The 20,386-nt window shown below is 32.4% G+C and overlaps 1 protein-coding gene and 1 long non-coding RNA gene across 2 annotated transcripts in view; one reads left to right on the forward strand and one right to left on the reverse strand.

The window, feature by feature from the left end:
* Positions 1 to 20,386, reverse strand: part of LOC142321547 (acetylcholine receptor subunit beta-type unc-29-like) — a 65,872-nt gene that overhangs the window by 32,599 nt on the left and 12,887 nt on the right. Inside the window, exons 4-5 of the mRNA XM_075359716.1 lie at positions 11,419 to 11,534; positions 4,454 to 4,685 (exon numbers count right to left, since the gene is read on the reverse strand). Of these exons, the coding sequence (XP_075215831.1) occupies positions 4,454 to 4,685; positions 11,419 to 11,534 (348 nt within the window). The remainder of the gene's footprint in view (positions 1 to 4,453; positions 4,686 to 11,418; positions 11,535 to 20,386) is intronic.
* The window catches only part of LOC142321548 (uncharacterized), a 52,584-nt gene continuing 47,938 nt past the window's right edge, over positions 15,741 to 20,386 (forward strand). The window contains exon 1 of the long non-coding RNA XR_012755660.1: positions 15,741 to 15,880. This is a non-coding gene — a long non-coding RNA (uncharacterized LOC142321548). The remainder of the gene's footprint in view (positions 15,881 to 20,386) is intronic.

Below are 20,386 nucleotides of genomic sequence, written 5' to 3' on the forward strand. Positions count from 1 at the left end.
GAGGGTGGCAGCTACGACTTCCAAATGCATGGAGGTGTACCTCAGGACTCTATGCTGGGGACCTTCCTTTGGAATGTTGTGTTCGATGGGATGCTGTGGCTGGAGTACCCTAGGACACAGAAATTGTGGCCTACGCTGACGACCTTGCGCTGATGATTTCAGGGGCCAGTAAGCGAGAGGAGGAGGAGATGGAAAACGCTGCCATAAGATAAGCAGCCGATGGCTGAATGCGAAGGGACTAGAGCTTGCACCGGAGAAGACTGCCGTTCTGATTGGGGTGGGCAGGAGGAGGCTAAATGGCAGGCAGCTGCACAATTAGGCGATAAGAAAAATCCGGGACCTGATGCCATCCCAGCAGCTCTACTGAAAGGACTTGTTAAAAAAAGCACCTTGGGAGATGGTCGACGTGACCAGTTATGGTATCGAAAACAAAGTGTTCCCAGTGTGCTGGAAAGAGGCGAGAGTGGTGTTCTTGTCAAAGCCCAATCGAGAGAATGACAATATAGAATTCCGCCCACTGAGCTTGATTAACACAATGGGGAAGTTAGTAGAAAAGATGCTGGTGAATCGACTAGTTGGCGAGGTGAACAGTGGAGCGGGGATAAGCCATAATCAATTTGGCTTTTGAAAGAATAGATCATCGCTCCAGGCTGTTGCCAGAGTTACTGACTGGGCAAGAGAAGTTAGATCAGGTACCTGGCGGACCAGGAAAATTCCCCCCCTTATCTCTCTCGACGTAAGGAACGCGTTCGGGTCAATACCATGGAAGGTTATAATGATTGCTCTGGCTGAGAAAGGAATGCCTGCGTAGGCAAATCAAAGAATATTTATCCGACAGATGGTGCGCTATGGATGCGCAAGAAGAACAGATTAGAGTTCGCATATTCGGAGGAGTACCACAAGGCTCCGTTTTGGGGCCATTGTTATGGATTCTATCCGATGACGGGGTTCTGGGACTTCAACTGCCAGAAGGGGGGAGATCATTGCCTATGCGGACGATATAGCGATCTTGGTGAGAGGAAGACGTGAAGAGGAAGTACAAGAAAGAGGTAATCAATCGTTAGCAATGATCGATAACTGGGTGAGGGCAAAAGGTTGACTCTGGCACCCACGAAATGCAGGTACATTCTGATGACAGGCAAAAGACAAATTCGACTGATAAATCTAGTAGTAGGAGACCAACCAATTCATGACACAAGCCCCCTAAAATATCTAGAGGAGTTACTGGATAAGAACGGCAAATTTACTATCCATATCATCAACTGTTGCAAGAAGGCGGAAGGCATGGATGGTAAAAGCAACGTCGCAAAGTGCACCAAGGGCGTTGAAGAGGAAATTGGTAGTGTCAACAATAACATCGTCAATCTTATATGCAGCACCAGTGTAGGGGACATCCTTACGCATAAAAAGAAATTTGATTAGAGTTACAGCTTACACAGAAGAGCCCTAATAGGAGTAGTTTCCGCCTACCGCACGGTATCGTACGAGGCCCTCTGTGTTCTCGTTTTAGTTTCGTCAGTTAACCTTCAAGTGGGAGAAAGGCTGGATATAGCTCATGGCTCGAGCAGGAGAGGCGCTAGAGAACGTATGGTGACCGAATGGAAGAACACATGGCGTGCAAGAGGGGTGGCACAATGGACTAAGCAAAGTATACATGACCTAAACGCGTGGAACGGTAGGAAGTTTGGTGAAGTAAGCTTCTACATAGTGCAGATATTAACGGGGCATGGTAATTTTCAAGATTGCCTGCATAGAATAGGTGACCTGCATAGTGATGCGCAGACGCGCGTCACCGTCATGTACCTGTATGTTTTGCGAAGACGCGGACTCAGTTGAACATATAGTCTTCAAATGCCGAAAGTGGGACATACACCGGAATAGGGCGGGTATCGCACAGTGCACACCAGATACCCTTGTGAACTACATGTTACAAAGCGAGGCAAGGAACATTGGAGGAGAGTCAACACCTATGCCACACATAATGTCAGACAGCATACTGGATCTTAAACTGGAGGGGGAGAAACAGTAGCGAGTGGTGTACAAGGCACCCTTGTATACCTTGAGTGGTACTGCACACCCTTGTGTGTGAAGGAGAAATTTGTAGGGTGGATATAAAGGCAAAGAGTAAGAAAGGACGGACAGTCTCATTCATGAGTGGTGGAATGCTACGGTGTTCCACTCTCAATGAGTGATTGAGGACTCCAGAGGAGATGTGGGAAAAATGAAGACTGAAATACTAGTGGGGGACTCCTTTAGGGGTCTTCTAGCTAGTGGCCAGGCAGAGGTAAAGGACGGAGTCCCGGCCGCCCAGGTGGTGCTTCTGGGTACTGCATAGCCGGGTCTGGCATGGCCGTCAGAGTGACTAAAGGTAATGGCGCACCTCCCACGGCTGAGCAATACTTAAATTTGGATCCAGCCTTGGAAGTAGGGAAAAAGTTCTCTTTACTACATAAAGTCCACTTTAGGGTTTCATGTTGTGAACATTTATTTAACAATGATAACCTTCAAAAAGCCAAAAGGTTGTTAACTTATTTTGGCCCAAGATAAAGTGTAATTTTATTATGCAGAAAGTAAGAAGGTAGACAACTACTTTAATTTCTATTTTGACAACAAACCTCTTCACTAGCTTCTTTAATGTTGTTCTCGTTTTTAGTAAAAATGGATTAAGTTATGGCTCTTATTTAATGATGTATTATTAAATTATTAATAAAACTGATTTATTACCATACAATTATCTGAATTTTTATTTAAAAAATTTGAGAAATGATTCTTTTCAGTATGTTGACTTCTTGAATAAATCATTTTGAAGTTTTAATTTAGTAATTCTTAAACAAATTTCTAAAATTTCTCAAAACTTATTTCTTTGTCCAAGAGCAGAGAGTAGCCTACATTTGTAAGTCAGCATATAGAAAGATACTACACCAGCACACCTGCAACAAGCTCTCAAACACCCAACCAAAATGATGTTTTACACATGAAGGGCCTGGTGTACTTATACCTGAGAATGGAATGATGAAATCGAACCGGCATATTGTCAAACAAAAATAGTCTCACTTATGCAGAAGAACCATAACTCATTTTCCAAGAGGACCTTGCACCATGTCACACGTCAAAGAAAGCAAAAGAGTTCTTCAAAGACCAAAACATTTGAGTGCTCTTGTGGCCAGGGAACTCCCTGACCTGAATCCCATTGAAAATGTATGTGCCATACTAAAAAGAAGACTTGGGAAAATGAATTTTAGCACAAAAACTACCTTATTAGTTCAGTGATACAGGTTTGGTTTCGAGATAAAGAAATCAAAATTCATTGTTCTACCTTAGTGGAATCAATGCCAAAGAGGATTCTTTCTTTTCTTTCTTTTTCCTGTTTAGCCTCCAGTAACTACCATTTAGATAATACTTCAGAGGATGAATGAGGATGATGTGTATGAGTGTGAATGAAGTGTAGTCTTGTACATTCTCAGTTCGACCATACCCGAGATGTGTGGTTAATTGAAACCCAACCACCAAAGAACACCGGTATCCACGATCTAGTATTCAAATCCGTGTAAAAATAACTGGCTTTACTAGGACTTGAACGCTGGAACTCTCGACTTCCAAATCAGCTGATTTGAGAAGACGCATTCACCACTAGACCAACCCGGTAGCTTTAACCAAAGAGGATTAATATAATAATAAAACAAAGGAAGATAAACTATTAAATTTGAGTAAGTTTAACTCATTTTTTCTTTTATAAAATTTTCTGTTAAAAATACTGTATTCGGATTAATTTGTTCGCCACTGTAGCTGACTTAAACCCTGTTCTATACAATTTTAAATGATTTAATTGGAAACATTATTAAAATTTAAAATAGACCCACTTTTAAAAACGTTTTATTTATGATTTACTTGCTGGAGAAATTATTCATCAGGGATTCTGAAAGTTCTCGACCTGTCACAGAGAGAGCCAAGTATGATGAAATGATTACGATATTTTTTTAATTAGATGGCATGCATCAGATTTTCAGACATATGCATTTAGTTACTTGATTATGACAGATCAGGTTAAGCAAAGAAATGTTTTACATTTTCTGGAAAATGGGAAAAATTGTTATTCGATCTGTAACAAAGGTATTTTTTAAAAGGTTAGCCCCAACGGATGTACAAAAAAAAGTTAGATTACACTTTAAAGGATTTTACACCTTGTTTTTGACAGAAAAAAGTGGGCTACTGAATTTAAATGGGTAGTACATTCATTCGAGATGATGAATCAACTTGACAACCAAAAACCATTACAACCGACAAAATTGTCATAAAAATTATTGTTGTACTGTAGAAGTGATCAGAACAGCAGTTTTTCTAATTCAGTTTGTCAAACAGTATGTTTAAGTATGTATGTATGTATGTTGTATTAAGTATGTTAATCTAGGTTTCACTTCCCATCACTTAGGAACTGATTAATATATAAAATTACCTTTTTAAGTCTTGGAGAAAATGTGATATTTTGATTCAAATATGATGGAAATCCAATTCTTATACTACACTGTTTCACATCTCTTGGCCAGTTGTTAATATTATCATCATCACAGCTGTTTTTTGAATAAAGATTTCTAAAATGTATACCATAAATTACCAACCCATTACTTGTAACCACAAATTTACGCCCTAAATGTAAACTAATGTCACTAACTTTAACATCAGTCGATCTGAAATAAAATTTTATTCATTAGTAATTATGTCATATAAAGAATTAATTATATTTAACTAATATAATAGAATTAGAAGATTTATTTGTGCTTTTTATACAAAAAAAGCTGTTTATCATCAAAAATGTTAACAGATTTTTAGCCAATCTTTTTCTGTTTATCCTCCAGAACCACCATAACGTATTAATTCAGAGGGTGAGTGAGAATGATATGTATGAATGTAAATGAAGTGTAGTCTCTACAGCCTCAGGTCGACCATTCCTGAGATGAGTGGTTATATGTGGTTCCTGAGACTGTTATACAATGATTTACAGGATTTAGACTTAAATCTAAATTATCTGTCATAAAGAAATATTTCTGATCAAGGTATCAATTAACTGATCGCCAACAGTGTCAAGATGCACTGGAATCTGTTAAGTCATATTTTTTACAGTTTAACATTTAGGAATTTGCTTAAAACAATAATTAATTTTAGGCTTTTTAAAGAATGTGTCCACAATCACATTAAATAAATGGTAGCTTACTCAAAGCAATATCTAGATTACAAATAATAGTGAGACTTTTAAAATTAAAATATTTTTAAATTACCATAAATAAATACTTCACTCTCGATGAGTAGTGCTGACTTAAAAATTATAACTAGATAAGAGCTGACTTAAGCTTTTTTTAAGCTTCTTTTGTGAAGATTACTAAGCTGATTATTTTTAAAGTTTTTCTATATGAATAAAAAAGTAAATTTCCAGAGGAAATATTTGAGTGCACAATATAAAATAAGTTGAGGTTTACCTCAAATCATAATTTTTTATCTATTGTATAAAGTAGAAAAACTGACACTAAAAGACTGCTCAATATTTTTTGAGTGATCAGTTTGATCATGTTTTTTGTGAACTTATTTGGCTGACTAATCCCTCATCAGCTTGCAATTTTTTTATTGTGTTTTGGTAAATTGAGTCTGAAGGTGTTACCACATTAGATCAATTCATTTTATTTATATTTCTAACCTAGAAGTCCTGTTAAATATAAAATTAAAGTTTAATTACTGAGGAATCATTTAACCATAAATTTTGTTAAGCTAATTAACTTTTTTTTGCAAAAACTGAAAATAAATAAATTGAATAAACCTAATAAATTTCATACAACTGTTTATTACATAAATGGTATTAAAATATCTTGTCCAAAAAAAAGGAAGAAAATATATTAAATGCTTGATGAATTTAAAACTAACATAGCTTTTAGTAATTATAAAAATATTTTTAAAAAAATAGATTTTTGCAAACCAGATTAAACATTAGCGACCTGTTACAACCTGTATCTAATAAATTACAATAAAATTTGAAGTCCTGGTGTATAATAATCAATAATGACAGTTGAACATAAAACCCAAGATTGAACATTGTTTTCTCACTTTTATTAATTAGAAATCTGCCACAACCTATCAATGTTTGATAGTATAAATTGCATAAATAATTTTCTGCCAACACTGGAAATGAACTGCTGCAGATTATCATTTGTATTAAATTATTACTAACTTTAGCAAAAAAGTTCAAAATAAGAAATTTTAATTTCTGCACACTTAGTGGAGTTTGAAATAAAAAAGGAATGACTGTATTTTCTTTAAAAAAATAACAATGTCAGGAGGATGATTTTTTTCTGGTTTTAAAAAGGAAACCAATCACTTATTTGTTTATAAATCATTACCATCAAAAAAATACTATACTACAAATGAATTGCTGTTGATGTAACTCTTTTTCATAAACTTCCTGAAAGGTATTATGGCTTGTCATAAAAAAAAAAAACATAAATCAAACTTTGTAAGCAGCCTGATAACAAATAGATAAATGATATGAGATGACATTCCAGTGCAGATTTTAAATTTTGATAAAGTGCAAAGCTGATTTTATTCCAGCATTATTGTGTAAAATAATAGTAAATCAGTATTTTTAGATTAGTATTTTTATAAATGGGTTAAAAATATCCTTAATCTTGATAAATTTTAAACTATCATGTCCCAGTAATGTTGTCAGTTATTGTTGTCAAGGACTACTTGTCACCAGCTTGTTGATTATCTTGAAAATAACTATATCCTAGATTCATCTCAATTTGATTTTAAAGAGGTTTAAATACAGAAGCAGCTACCGTATTCTAGAGTTTATTAATTATTATTTTTAACTCTCTTAGTATAACCGTAGATTTTAAACTTTCAAGTTATCTGACCAGAGTCAGTATTTGAATGTGTGATATGTGATATTTTTATAGTTAGGTTTGAGGTGTATATTTTTAAGATTGAATGCTCAAGTCATCCTATAGGTAGATCATACAGAGAAGTGTCATTGTAAAAGATAATTTGACATGGTATTTGGAATAGGTGAATCTATGTAGAAGAGTATGTTAGTTTAATTTCCATACCAATTTTATTTAACATATAAATATGAATGACCTTTCAGAATTTAAAATTTATTGAGTTTAAGACACCTGTAGATTGATAAAATTTATTTCAGTAGAAAAAATTATTTCTGTAAATTTTTATTTTTTGAAAAATTGTTTATAATGAATTGCTTCTGTTTAAATTTGTTTGGAACTGGATTATTGTCGTTTGAGACAATCCAGTCTTCACAGTGAAATTTTAAAATTGTTTTTAATGATGCAGGCACTATAAAAACGTTGGGTACAACAGTTTTTAATCCCCTAATGTAATGTCCCTGTATGTACTTTCTCTTCCCAAACTTCAAGAAATAGATCACTGGATGAAGATTCACTTCAAATGATGTAGTCAAAGCTGAGAAAATAGCTTGCTTTATAAAATTGAACCGATTGTATTATACTGAGGTATTAAAAAGTTTGAATGTCATTGGTCTAAATGTATTAAATTGGAAGGTGACAATAAAATAATTGCAAGATGTGGAAAATAAAAAAAAATTGTAAAAAGTTTGTATTATCACAAACATTTTCATGGTGAGATCTTTATAAATGTCCTTCATATAATGTGAAAAAATTATTATTATTATGGTAAAAGTTGAGATATTAACTTATCTAAAAAAATAATTTCTAGTCAAAAGTTGTGCAAACTATATAAAAATAAATTTTTTTTTTCCTAATGTATATATTGCAATCTGTTCAACTAGTGAACAATAAGCAACCTTCCACGGCCCAATAAGATGAGGAGGATATGTATGACATGTAAATGAGGAGTAGTCTTGTACAGACTTAGACTAACCATTCCTGAGACTTGTGGTTAATTGAACCAAATCTGGCATCCACTGTCTATTCAAATCCATGTAAAAGCAATTAACTTTTACTAGGATTTAAACCTCAGAACCTTTGACTTTGAAAATCAGCTCTTAAACAATTGATTTGCAATGAAGAGTTAACCACCAAACCAGCCGTGTGGACTAAAATAAATTTACATAACATTTTCATGTAGAAATAATTTTTTTTTAAATTATTGTTAAAAATCACCTAAGTCCAAGGTAGAAGTACACTTTGAGAGAATTAGGTATCAGAGCGTCAATTCAAAATTTCACCTGAAGATTTACCGTAGATTCAGAACTGAAATTTCTATTTTCCCCGCAATAGTGATATATGCTGCTATAGCAGGTATAGTTTATAATGAGATCAGTCAAAGAAGATCTAAAAAAATTGGTATTTTTTAAGTTTTTTTCTTCAGGAGACTTTTTGAAGATTTTTTAACAAAAAAATGATATAAACAAATAGAAGTAATCTATCAAAAAAAGGTTTTATTCCAATGCTCTCAAGTCCAAAAATCTATATCAGACAGAGATTTATGCATACGTACTCATGTATGTTGGCCTGAATTTGGTTTAATAACTGAACCCTGTTGACCAATTTTCTTGGTAGACAGGTATTACCTTCAGAGTAATTTTGTATTACAACTTTTCATAAACTGGAAAAAGGGGTGGGGGGTTTTGGCTAAAATGGAATTTCAATCTTTACTGGAGCACTTTAGCAACAAATTTTTCTTACAAAAGTTTGAAGTCTTTTTATCAAGAATACAAATATCAAAAATTTGTATTTAATATTCCCTCCCACCAAAAAATTACTTCAGAAAAAAGTAAATAGAGTTTTTACATATATATTTTCTACATTTATAGCCCTTTAAACCACTATAAAACGTTTTGCACATATCACCCCACTGGTGTGAGGTAACAAACAATTTTTTTTACTTTTTAAAAAACTTTGTTTAATTTATTTTACATTTAAATCCATCTTGCAAGTTACTAGTTGCTTTCAAAATGTAAAAGTTTTAATTTTTCATTAGTCCTTACACTTCTTGAAAAAAAAATTAGCCAAAATTTTTTAATTATGGCTGTATCTTCATTTATTTTAAACATTATTAATAAGTTCTTTTAAATTTGTTATCACCATGTAAGGATTATTTTCTTAAAAATTAATTTTTATCTGAATATCTTCCTTTGAGTATGGAAGCCGTCAAAATGAAAAAAACAAGTTTTCGCAATGTGAAGTTTTTATTGCTCAAAATGTATTTTTTTAAACAATAAATTCACTAAAATTAATTTCCTTACCCTGTTGGGGAAGCTTCCATATTGTAAAAAAATCTAAATTTTTTTGTTAAAAAAAAATCTTTTGTTAATTTTTTTGTGTTAATTTTTTTGTTCTTATTTATATCTATATATATAAAAATGTTAAGTTCGTTTGTGTATGCTTCAAAAACTCAAAATTTTCTGCACCGATTGAGCTCAAATTTTAGCACGATATATAACCCGCCTCAAAGATTGTTTTCATCTATTTTTAATTTGGAAATGTAAGCAAAGGAAAACCAATCAGATCAATGCAAGATGGCCGCTGTCAAACACAACGACCAAATTTCTTTGAATTATATTTAACAGCTAAAACATCTGTATTTTATTTTAAAAAAAGAACACGATAAAAAAAAATTTTGCACGATATACAACCGGCATCAAAGATTGTTTTCATCTATTTTTAATAAATCTATCTATCTATTTTTAATTTGTACAGTTTTTTAATAAATAAGAGGCTAATAAATCAGATGGAAATGTAAACAAAGGAAAACCAATCAGATCAATGCGAGATGGCCGCTGTCAAACACAACGACCAATCACAAAGAGCCCGTATGGCCGTTGCCAATGTAAACAAAATCACAACTGATTAAGTAACAAATTTCTTTGAATTATATTTAACAGCTAAAACATCTGTATTTTATTTTTTAAAAAAGCACCAAAACAAAAAGAAAAGCCACCAAGAAGGATGACTTACAGTAAATAAATTAAAACACCCAACTTTCTTATAGTCCAGATAGACTTAAGACTATGCAAACAAAAAAAGTCGAAATAACCAAATACACAGAAAATAACATCCCTACATAATGACCAAAAAATCCCTTGTTAGGTTAAATATTCACTTTTGTCTGAATTTGCAGAAGGCATTTACAACGAAGCATTGATAAATTTTGAAGACAAGTAAGTACTTGTCTAGCTAAGTAGCTAATGCAAATAAAGGTCTTAGTCAATTGTGAATGCCAGCACACACCCGAGCTGCGATTGCTTCATTTGATTCGGGAATGCTTTGATATTGCTCGCAGGAGAATTTAGGCAAACATTGCCTGTAATTTCTCGATCGACACCAGCAGACGAAATAAATGCTTGCCTGAAATATTCAACACTGTGGCGACACGTACGTACATTGCAGTTGACTACGAATATGCGTGTTCAGTTGCAGAATGATCCATCAACTGAGGTATTCTCACGACAGTTACTGGACATTGGAAACGGACAGCTGCCAGTCGATGAGATGTCTAGACGAATATCATTTCCTGATAATTTTTGTAATTTAGTAACATCGAAAGAAGAACTGATCGAAAAAGTATTTCCTGATATTCAAATTAATCATAGAAATCACGATTGGCTCAGTGAACGAGCTAAACTTGCCGCAAAGAATAAAGATGTCTATCAACTAAATAATGTTATTCAATCCAGCATTCAAAGTGACGAAATTACATATAAGTCGATAGACACCGTTGTGGAAGCAGATGAAGTAGTTAATTATCCAACGGAATTTTTAAACTCACTTGATCTGCCAGGGATGCCACCACAGATATTAAAATTGAAAATAGGTGTGCCAATTATCCTGTTGCGGAATATTAATCAGCCAAAACTCTGCAACAGCTCGCGACTTGCAGTTAAGAAATTGATGAATAACGTAGTGGAAGCAACGATTTTAACGGGACCTTTCAAAGGTGAAGATGTCCTCCTTCCTAGAATACCCATGATCCCGACCGATACACCATTTCAATTTAACAGACTGCAATTCCCAATTCGATTGGCAGTTGCAATCACAATCAATAAAGCTAAAGGTCAATCTTTAGAATTGTGTGGTTTAGATTTAGATGCGGATTGCTTCTCACATGGACAACTGTATGTGCGTGTTCCCGAGTCGGCAAACCAGATAGCCTTTATGTCTACGCAGACAGTGGAAAAACAAAAAAATATTGTATATCCACAAGTATTGCATAATTAAACTTCTATGAAACGTATGCTTTGTTTTGTTTCTCATTTTTCATCCATGCAACCGCAATGTGCCACAGCGAAGCGTGGCGGGTACAGCCAGTATATATATATATAAAAATGGACTAATTAGTATTCATAAGAATCATATTACAAATACACTGGGCTGTATGTGTACACAAAATTATTGATTTATACACAAATCTAATAATTATTTTAAAACTTGTAATTACTGGATTGTAGTAACCAGAGATGGAGATGGCGTCCAAAGTGCACCCTCTGGAATTGATAAAACAGTGATGTTGTGATGATCTGTTGGATTCCATTTTAATCGGGTATCATTCCAATACTAAAACAATAAAATAAGAAAATTAAAAACAATTAGTTTACTGTAAGCACTTTAGACTGACAAAAACAGTAATTAAAATGAAGCTAACAAAATGAAACATTTCACCATATTTTTGGAACACTCTTGTTTCTTATTTTTAGAACAAAATGCATATATTTTTTTATGCAAGTAGAAATAATTTTATAGTCAATTACTTCACTAGTTTCTCTGTTATATTTGAGTAGTCTAATTTCAAAACTTGCTAAGTCCATTTTTGTAAATTTGTGAAAAGCTGTCATTTTTATCTTGAAACATTACTGTGGATGTGTTTTGTTGAAAAACAATGTAGGAAAATATATTTCTTTTAAAGCTTTATAATCCTGGTTCTTTAGAAGAAAAGATTTGATATTACTACTACTCATTATTGAGTAGTAGTATAATATAATATGAAAATTTTAATAGAAACAGTTGAGCAACCATGCACCCATAGGCAAGCAGCAGAGAGAAACAACTGACCTACTCTCTATGATTATTCTCTCTTTTAGAAGTTCAATTAAAAAAAAAAGGGGTTTATACATGAAAATTTCTAAAAAAATATGCAGGGTAATGATAACATTCATAAAATTTGATATTCATCAGTTTAAAATAACAAAAGAAAAAGCATAGATAATTACAAGACTGAAGTTATACCAGTATTATTACAAAAATGAAATGGTTTTACAAATTTGATAGCAGAACATAAATGGTTAAAAGTGCAGGTCTGAAATTTAATGGGTGATGACTTAATAAAATGAGTTACCTTGTGTAAAAATGTGAGTAGAACATGTGCAGTAGTTCTTTAAATAGCAAGCATTCAACTCAAGCTACATGACAGATTAGAAAATGAAATTTTTTCTATTCTCATGCAAAAATTAAAAATTAGTAAAAAATAAAAGCTCAACATTATCAAATACATAATAAAATTATGTAAATTATGGTGTGTATTGTTTTGAAATCTGGTGGATAGTTTACTTTTTATAAGGCTTCAAACTCAAGTGCATATAAGTTCTATATTAGTACAATGTATTGTACAATTGTTTGTTGAAAGTCCTGCAAACAGTTACACCATTTCCAAAAATTTTTGTAAATTCACAATAATTTTAAACCAACTGAATTTTTGTTTGCAAGTTGAATTTTATCCATAAATGAAAAAGAGAAAATATTTGTATAATTTTCAGTGATGCATTAAAGATTTTCTTCTTCACTTTGTCATAAATGTTTTTGATAATATAACAGTTGTCTAAAAAATTAAAGCAAAAATAGAATAAAATTCAATAAATATATATTTTTTTGTAAATGTAACAATATTTGAGTGAAATTTAACTAAATATCAAAATTTTTTATCAAACATTGCCATAATCAGTTGGTAAAATTAAAATAAAAATATTAACTACATAAAATAAAACTGTTTAGCAATCAGAAGACTATGTAAATAATTTTACAATCTATGTAAATAATTTTGACAAAATGTTTTTTCTTTGAGATAGATTGCCATAAATAAATCTTTTATTCTGATCAGTAGACTATGTAATAATACATTTTATATATTAAAGAAATGGATAGATTTAGTTACTTCATGAATAAAGTCAAGAAACCTTCCCATCATTTGCCTGAATGTATCAAAGGAAACATGTAAAATTTTCCCTAAATCAGAGGATTACAAAATACATAATTAATTTAAAAATTAAAAACAAATTTAATTAAAATCCATATTAACCATTTAAGATACAAACATATGAAATAATATTAAGATAAATCATGAAGATACTAAATAAAAAAAATTTATATACATAATAAAAAAACAAAAAATAATTTGCAATATATTTCTTATTGAAAATTATTTGCTTACACATTTATACGCAAGTTGAACAGGTTGCAAAAATTCAGACTTTTATATTTCTTTTAATTAATATTATTTAAAAATTTATCACCAGATTAGTACTGTTGCTATAAAAAGAAAAACTGTTTGATGGTATTTTAAATTAATTAATGCGAAGATTTTGTTTCTTAAATGGCTTAGTGAATAATTAAAATGGCAATGGAAAACATAATATGCCCCTTTCCCATAAACTTAAGTATCATGTTGAGTTAACACAAAAACAGTTTTGTTGTCAGGTTTAATAGAGGCAAAATTGTTATTTTTTTAAGACTAAGTGACTATTCTTTTTAACAAAAATGTGCACTTCATAAATATAAACAAATAGATAAGAAAATTCTTATTTTCTAAGGTTTGTAATTGTGGACACCAAACTATGATATAAGTCCATTTTTATATCTTAAAAATCAATTGTAATTTTTTAGAAAACTCCTACATATGTTGTTATTCTTCAGATGGGAATACATTAATTTTATAAACATTTAATCAAGATGCAGGGTTAGCATTCTATTTAGCTGCTTCAAAGCAAATGTTTGTCAAAGATTTTATATATTCTCCAGATAATGACCTAAAACACAAAAGTAATCTAGTTTTTTGTTGTTGTGTTAATCTTTTGATTAGATTAATATTTTTATATAAATAAGAAATTTTTATAATGAATCGGTGAAGTGGGGAAACTAGTTAACTAACATTTTTGTGAAGAACAGACTGAAAGAGGGGCATTTTACGAGCGGTGATGACCTCCTGGTGGTTTTGGGTCAATGAGTGTGGCCAGATCTCTGTCAAAACATAGCAGGGTTCCTATGAAGACTGCTTTTGAAAATGGAGAAGTGTACAATGTGTAATGGAAATTATTTTGAAAACCTTATAAAAGATAACGTCATACGCCAAAACTTTTCTAGCGCTCTTTGTATTCCGAATAAGTGGTAATAAAATTTTCTGCATCAGAATATTGAGGATGAACCTTAAAGAATGAATTAATCAAAATGAAAAACTTAGAAGACGTATGTGTCATGCTCGACAATCCTCGGGGCCAATAATTCTGCAACACGATAATGGTCGGCTACACACATCGTGTGTAACCGCCGAGGCAATTGTGAAGTTGAAATTTGTACCTATAACACATCCTCCATACTATTCACAAGATATTGCACCCTGCGATTTTCATTTGAAGAAGGATATTAAAGGTATTCATTTCCCTATGTATAATAAACTGAAATACCCAATGAGCAAAGGATCAAGGTAAGACTGCCAACATTCTTCAGTGACGGAATGAGGAAATCGGTTTACCGTTGGGAGAAATGTGTAGCTGTAACTATGTGAAATAACAAATGTAGATTTTTGTATCCAACATATTTGTTTCATTTGTAAATTATGAGCAATTGTGAGTTAAATTTCAGTCGTTCTTCGTAATTTATAAATCGATTCAATACGGTACCTCTTATATCCCATCTGTAAAGATATTTTAATAATATATCTCTGTGAATAGCCACAAATGCCCTCATCAAATCAATGAAAATTGTTATGATTATTTAATTTTTATCCAAATTCAACTTCTATCTATTCAGTCTCATGCTATAACACTTTCTAAAATATCTTTGACCCTTACTTGACATTACGATAGTAGTACATTTTTGACCTTTTATACTTTTTGAATAGGTCTAATACAAGATATTTTTAATTTGTCACACATTTCACCAAATACTAGATTATTATTAAAGTATTAGATAAAAACTGATAAATGGAAAAAAAACTGTAAAAATCGCTTTAGCTGGATAGATATCTGGTGTTTCGTTTGTCTTTCCGTATTTTATGAAACACCAGTTTTTTATCCTTGTACACTTTCACAGACATTTCTGTCCCAACTGAATATTTGTAAATATTAAATTAAAAACATAATAAAAATATGGATAGCATGTTTTACCAACTAATTAAATGATATAAAATGAACTTATTTGCTACTATTACAAACAGTGGCTGATAATGGATTTACTGATTGATTTTGATACCATATTTGAATATACAAATTTTAAATATAAGTTGAATTAATGTGTTGTTTTCCATAATTTTTTTTTACATTTTCATTACACTTAAATTCTATACCCGGAGTATAGCCCGCGTAGAGTAATGCGGATGAATGACAGAAAACCGCCACCTACATTTAAATCTACTAAAACCGGCAGCATGTTATTCTCATTATTACGGTACGTAAAATTATTCTTTTATTCATTTTAAACGGTTCTGATAACTCATACCGCGATCTGTTACATATTTTTGAAACTACATTATTTTATTCAACATGTTTATGCCGCCGAAAAGCTAGGTTATGCCGACTTCGTTCGAGGCTGTGAATGATGTTGTAGTTTGTTTATATTGATATTTCACTAAGATATCAACATAATATGTTTAATTTCTATTAGTAAAGAATTACGATGTTCTTTTATTCTTTTTAGTAAGTTAGTTTTCTAAAATACTCGTTTGTATTACACCGGTAAAGTTTTGTCTATTTTGTAATTTACATGCTATTATTTTTTCTAACGTGAGTTGTTTTTATGTTTCCAGGTGTGTCTATTGTTTGTTTTCTAATATTTATTATTTGATCAAAGTAAACATTTTTTTTTTTCAGTATGAGTGAACGTTTGCGCGTAGACAATCCAAAAACAGTAAACGTGATAAATGATCTGTCAGATTCAGATATTGGTAATAATATTAGTTCAAGTGAAATTCAACCTAAAATATTTTAAATGAAGTAATTTTGATTCTGGATCTAAAGGAGAAATTTATGATGAGGATAAAGATTCAGATTTTGAAGTAGGGTCGGATTTATTTGACAGTGATGGTAATGCCAAGAATAGGTCTAACATTGCTTAAAGTTTTTCTGCTCAGGGTCCATCCACATCTACTTTTCAGCCTGAGGTGGCCAGTAAAAATACCAAAAGAAAGAGAAGTAGTCTTGTCAGCAAAGCAATCTGTTTAGATGCTGGGTTGGTTGTTTGATGACAATCAGCCCCTTTTGTGGGTTTTTTTTACCTCCGGGATCATTGTTAGGTATTGCTTCAGAGGATGAGATGTATGACAATCTGTCTAGCGTGTGAAAATGGCATGCGTGACCGGTATTCGAACCCGGGACCTCCGGATAAAAGGTCGAGATGCTGCCACTCGCGCCACGGAGGCCGGCGGCTTTTGTGGGGTTGCTTTATGTTTACCACTCTCACTCTCTGTCCTTTTTTTATTATTGTTTAGCCTCCAGAACCATCATAAGGTATTACTTAAGTAGATGAATGAGGATGATATGTATGAATGTGAATGAACTGTAGTCTGGTACAGTCTCAGGTCGACTGCTACTGAGAAGTGTGGTTAATTGAAACCCAACCACCAAAGAACAATATATATATATATTTTTTATAGATTATTTTTTTAGATTATTAAATTACAGATTGTATTGATTTAAAGCATATAAGATTTATTAATTCATGTTTATTATGAAGATAGAAATAATGTTTTAAATTACCCCTAAAATGCCTGGGATTCTGGTACAGAGTATTATGTAATGGTCTTAGCATTCAAAGAGTTAATTACATTTTTGTTGCTCTTTTTTATGTGTGTTTCCTCTTGTGTGTGAATAAAGAATGTAAATTTTTAATTTATTTATTTCTATGTTTGCTGTACTTCAAACTGTAAGTTTATTATCCTTACATGATCAGCATAATTAAATTTATGTTTGTTAAATTTATTTTCTTTTAAATGTTTCTCAAAATGTTTTTTTTTTTATTTCTGTTTGTAATACCAGTATAAAATTTGTGTTCAGTTTTCTTTTCTATATTTATTTTATGAACTCCTGCTATGTTATCAATCTTTTTATTATTACATGTATGTCATTAATTATTTTATCTATGGTTTACTTTTCATTTTAATTAGTTATAAATTGTAAAATTAGTTCTTTTTTTATCATTATATGTAAATACAATATAATATATATATATATAAAAGTATATACAATTTTTTTTAATGTTTTATTTTTATTATGTTTAAACTGGCATTTTTTAAGTAATTTATTAAGGTATTATATATTTTAACCATTCCTATACCGTTTGTTGCTAAACATTTTATTAAATCAGATTCTTTATTTTGTTCATTGTTATCTTCTATGCAATTTACATCTGCATTAATCATGGTACATACCAATTCTTGAAGGTATGTGTCTATTGATTTATTGTTAATCATTATTGGTGACATTAGATTTCTACTTTATTTTTATCCTGTTTTTATTACCTAACATCTAGAATGTATTATTTATTTCCATTTCCAAATCGTACTCACTATTTTTATGAAAACTATATAGTTTTTTAATAATTATATTCTAAATTAATTTGTTTATTGTGTATTACCCAAAGTCATCAGCACATTTAATCCACCTCTTTTCTTTATTGGTATTTGTAATTATTATCTGTTTCATGCATTATAAAAATATGACATTGTGCTACTTAAATGTTAGCTCATTATTAAACTTTCTTTAAAATAGACATTAATAAATAAGTTTAACTGAGAAGAGGGGAGAAAAGAATAGAAGAAATAAGAACTCAGGACAGATATGATATATAATAATAATAAGTGTTCTGCCCAAAGGCATGTTTTCAGATGGCCGCCCTTCATTCTGATTGATTCTGTGCCATTCGTTTCGTTTTATAGTAACTTCCCTTTTTATATTGTCTACCATTTTCATTCGTCTCTGACCTTTTGCTTTCCTCCCCGTTACAAATCCCTCCAATGCCATCACCAACAGGCAGTCATGTCTCAGTCAGTGTCCCAACCAACTGCATTTTCTTCTTTTTATTATTTCAATAATTGCCCTCTCTTCCCCTACTCTACAAAATACCTCCTCATTCCGAACTCTCTCCATCCAGGTGATCTTTTCCATCCTCCTCCAAACCTACATTTCAAAGGCCTCCAATCTTCTCTTTTCTCCCTTCGTAATAATCCATGTCTCTGCCCCGTAAAGGGCCACACTCCCCACAAAACATTTTGCAAGTTTTTTCCTTAGTCACAGCTCTAGTTTGGTACATAGCACTCTCCTCATTTTGCCAAATGCTTCCTTTACTCTAGCAATTCGTTCTTTAACTTCGTGATCACACTTGATGTCTTCCTTAATGATGCACTCCAGGTACTTGAAGGATGCCACTTACTCAACTTTATTTCCCACAATCTTAATCGTAGCCATTTTAGTTGATTTGCTAATTATCATGCTTTTTGTCTTCTTTGTATTTATCTTCATCCCACACTCCTTGCAGGTTTGATTTATTCTTCTCAACATTTCATTCATCATGTACTCAATCTCTGCCAACACTGCCATGTCATCAGCGAACCTCACACACTCTATCCTTCTTCCTCCAATATTTACACCCTTATTACCAATTAGACTCTTTTCAATTATCGCTTCTAGGAAAAAACAGTTGAACAAAGTTGATGACATGCAACATCCCTTCCGCATCCCTCTTCTAAATCTGATTTCCTCCAATAACTCATTCCCAATCTTTATTTTTACCTTCTGTGACAAGTACAGATTTCTTATTAATCTCCTTTCCCTCCAAGTGACTCCTTTTTCCTTTAAGATTCTCAGCAATTTATCCCACTCCACCCTGTCAAATGCCTTCTCCAGGTCGTTGAAGAACACATATAAATCTCTTTGCTTTTCAATATATATTTTTCCGATCACTCTTATTAACCCTATTGTATCCCTTGTTCCCTTCTCCCTAGACCTAAACTGCTCTTCCCCAATTGATCTCTCTAGTCTTCCATAAAGTCTCTCAACACTCTTAGTAGTATCATAGCTGCATGCAATATAAGGCTAGTGGTCCTATATTCCTCACATTTCAATGTATTACTCTTCTTTTCGATTGGGACCATATAGTAGTCACAAAATCTTCTGGCTAACCACCACTCTCATATATCAAATTACACAGGCTAATTCTCCTTTTCCCTAAACCTTTCCATAGCTCACCTGGTACTTCATCGACTCCACACGCTTTCCTGTTCTTCATTTCCTTTGAGGCTTTTTCTACTTCTCCCTCAATAATGTAACAACCTTTCTCCTCCTCAAATACGATTCATCTTCAATTCCTTGGATTTCTGGTCTCTTTTCTACCTCGTAAAGTCCTTCCACATGTTTCCATCTACCTAGAACCTCGTTCTTCCCATCAACCACCTCCCCATCTTCTGTCGCTATCTCTATTCTAGTTTTACCTTTTCCCTTTTTAAATGCCAGTTCCATAACTACTCTATACATCTCTTCAAACTTCCCTACCTTCTCAAATTTCTGAATATCTTCACACTTCTCCATCAACCATCAATCACCTCTGTCTGTCTCTCTTCTTAATTCATTATTTAGTTTCTTGTACATCTTCTTACCCTCTTCTGTTCTGACATTTTTCCACTTTCTTCTCTCATCCATTTATCCAGCATCATCTCTGTAATCTATTCTTTCTTTATCCTTTTAGTCTGCTTTTTACCCCCAGCATCTTTGATGGCGTTTAGATCCTCCTTCATATATATCCATCTCGTGTTTGGGTCTGTGTCCTCTTCCCTTCTCTCTCTAATTACCAAATAATTCTCCTGTAGTCTTTTCCTTTTGTCCCCATATTTCAGTACCTCCCTATTTAATCTCACTACTCTTTTCCCTTTGTTCACTCTTTTTATCCTCATCCGTAACTCTTCCACCACAAGATTATGGTCCAAATCTATATCTGCACCTGGATATGCTTTTGAACTTTTTAAACAATTTCTATACCTGTTTTCTATCATAAAGTAATCTATCTGGTACCTCTCTCCATTTATTCTTGATGCCCATGTGTATCGGTGTCTCTTGTGGGCTTGGAATAGTGTATTACCAATTACCAAAGAGTTCTTACAGAAATCCACCAATCTTGCCCCCCTTGGATTTCTTATACCTAACCCAAAGTCT

The sequence above is a fragment of the Lycorma delicatula genome, chromosome 3 (genome assembly GCF_047948215.1).
Source record: "Lycorma delicatula isolate Av1 chromosome 3, ASM4794821v1, whole genome shotgun sequence".
NCBI lineage: Eukaryota > Metazoa > Arthropoda > Insecta > Hemiptera > Fulgoridae > Lycorma > Lycorma delicatula.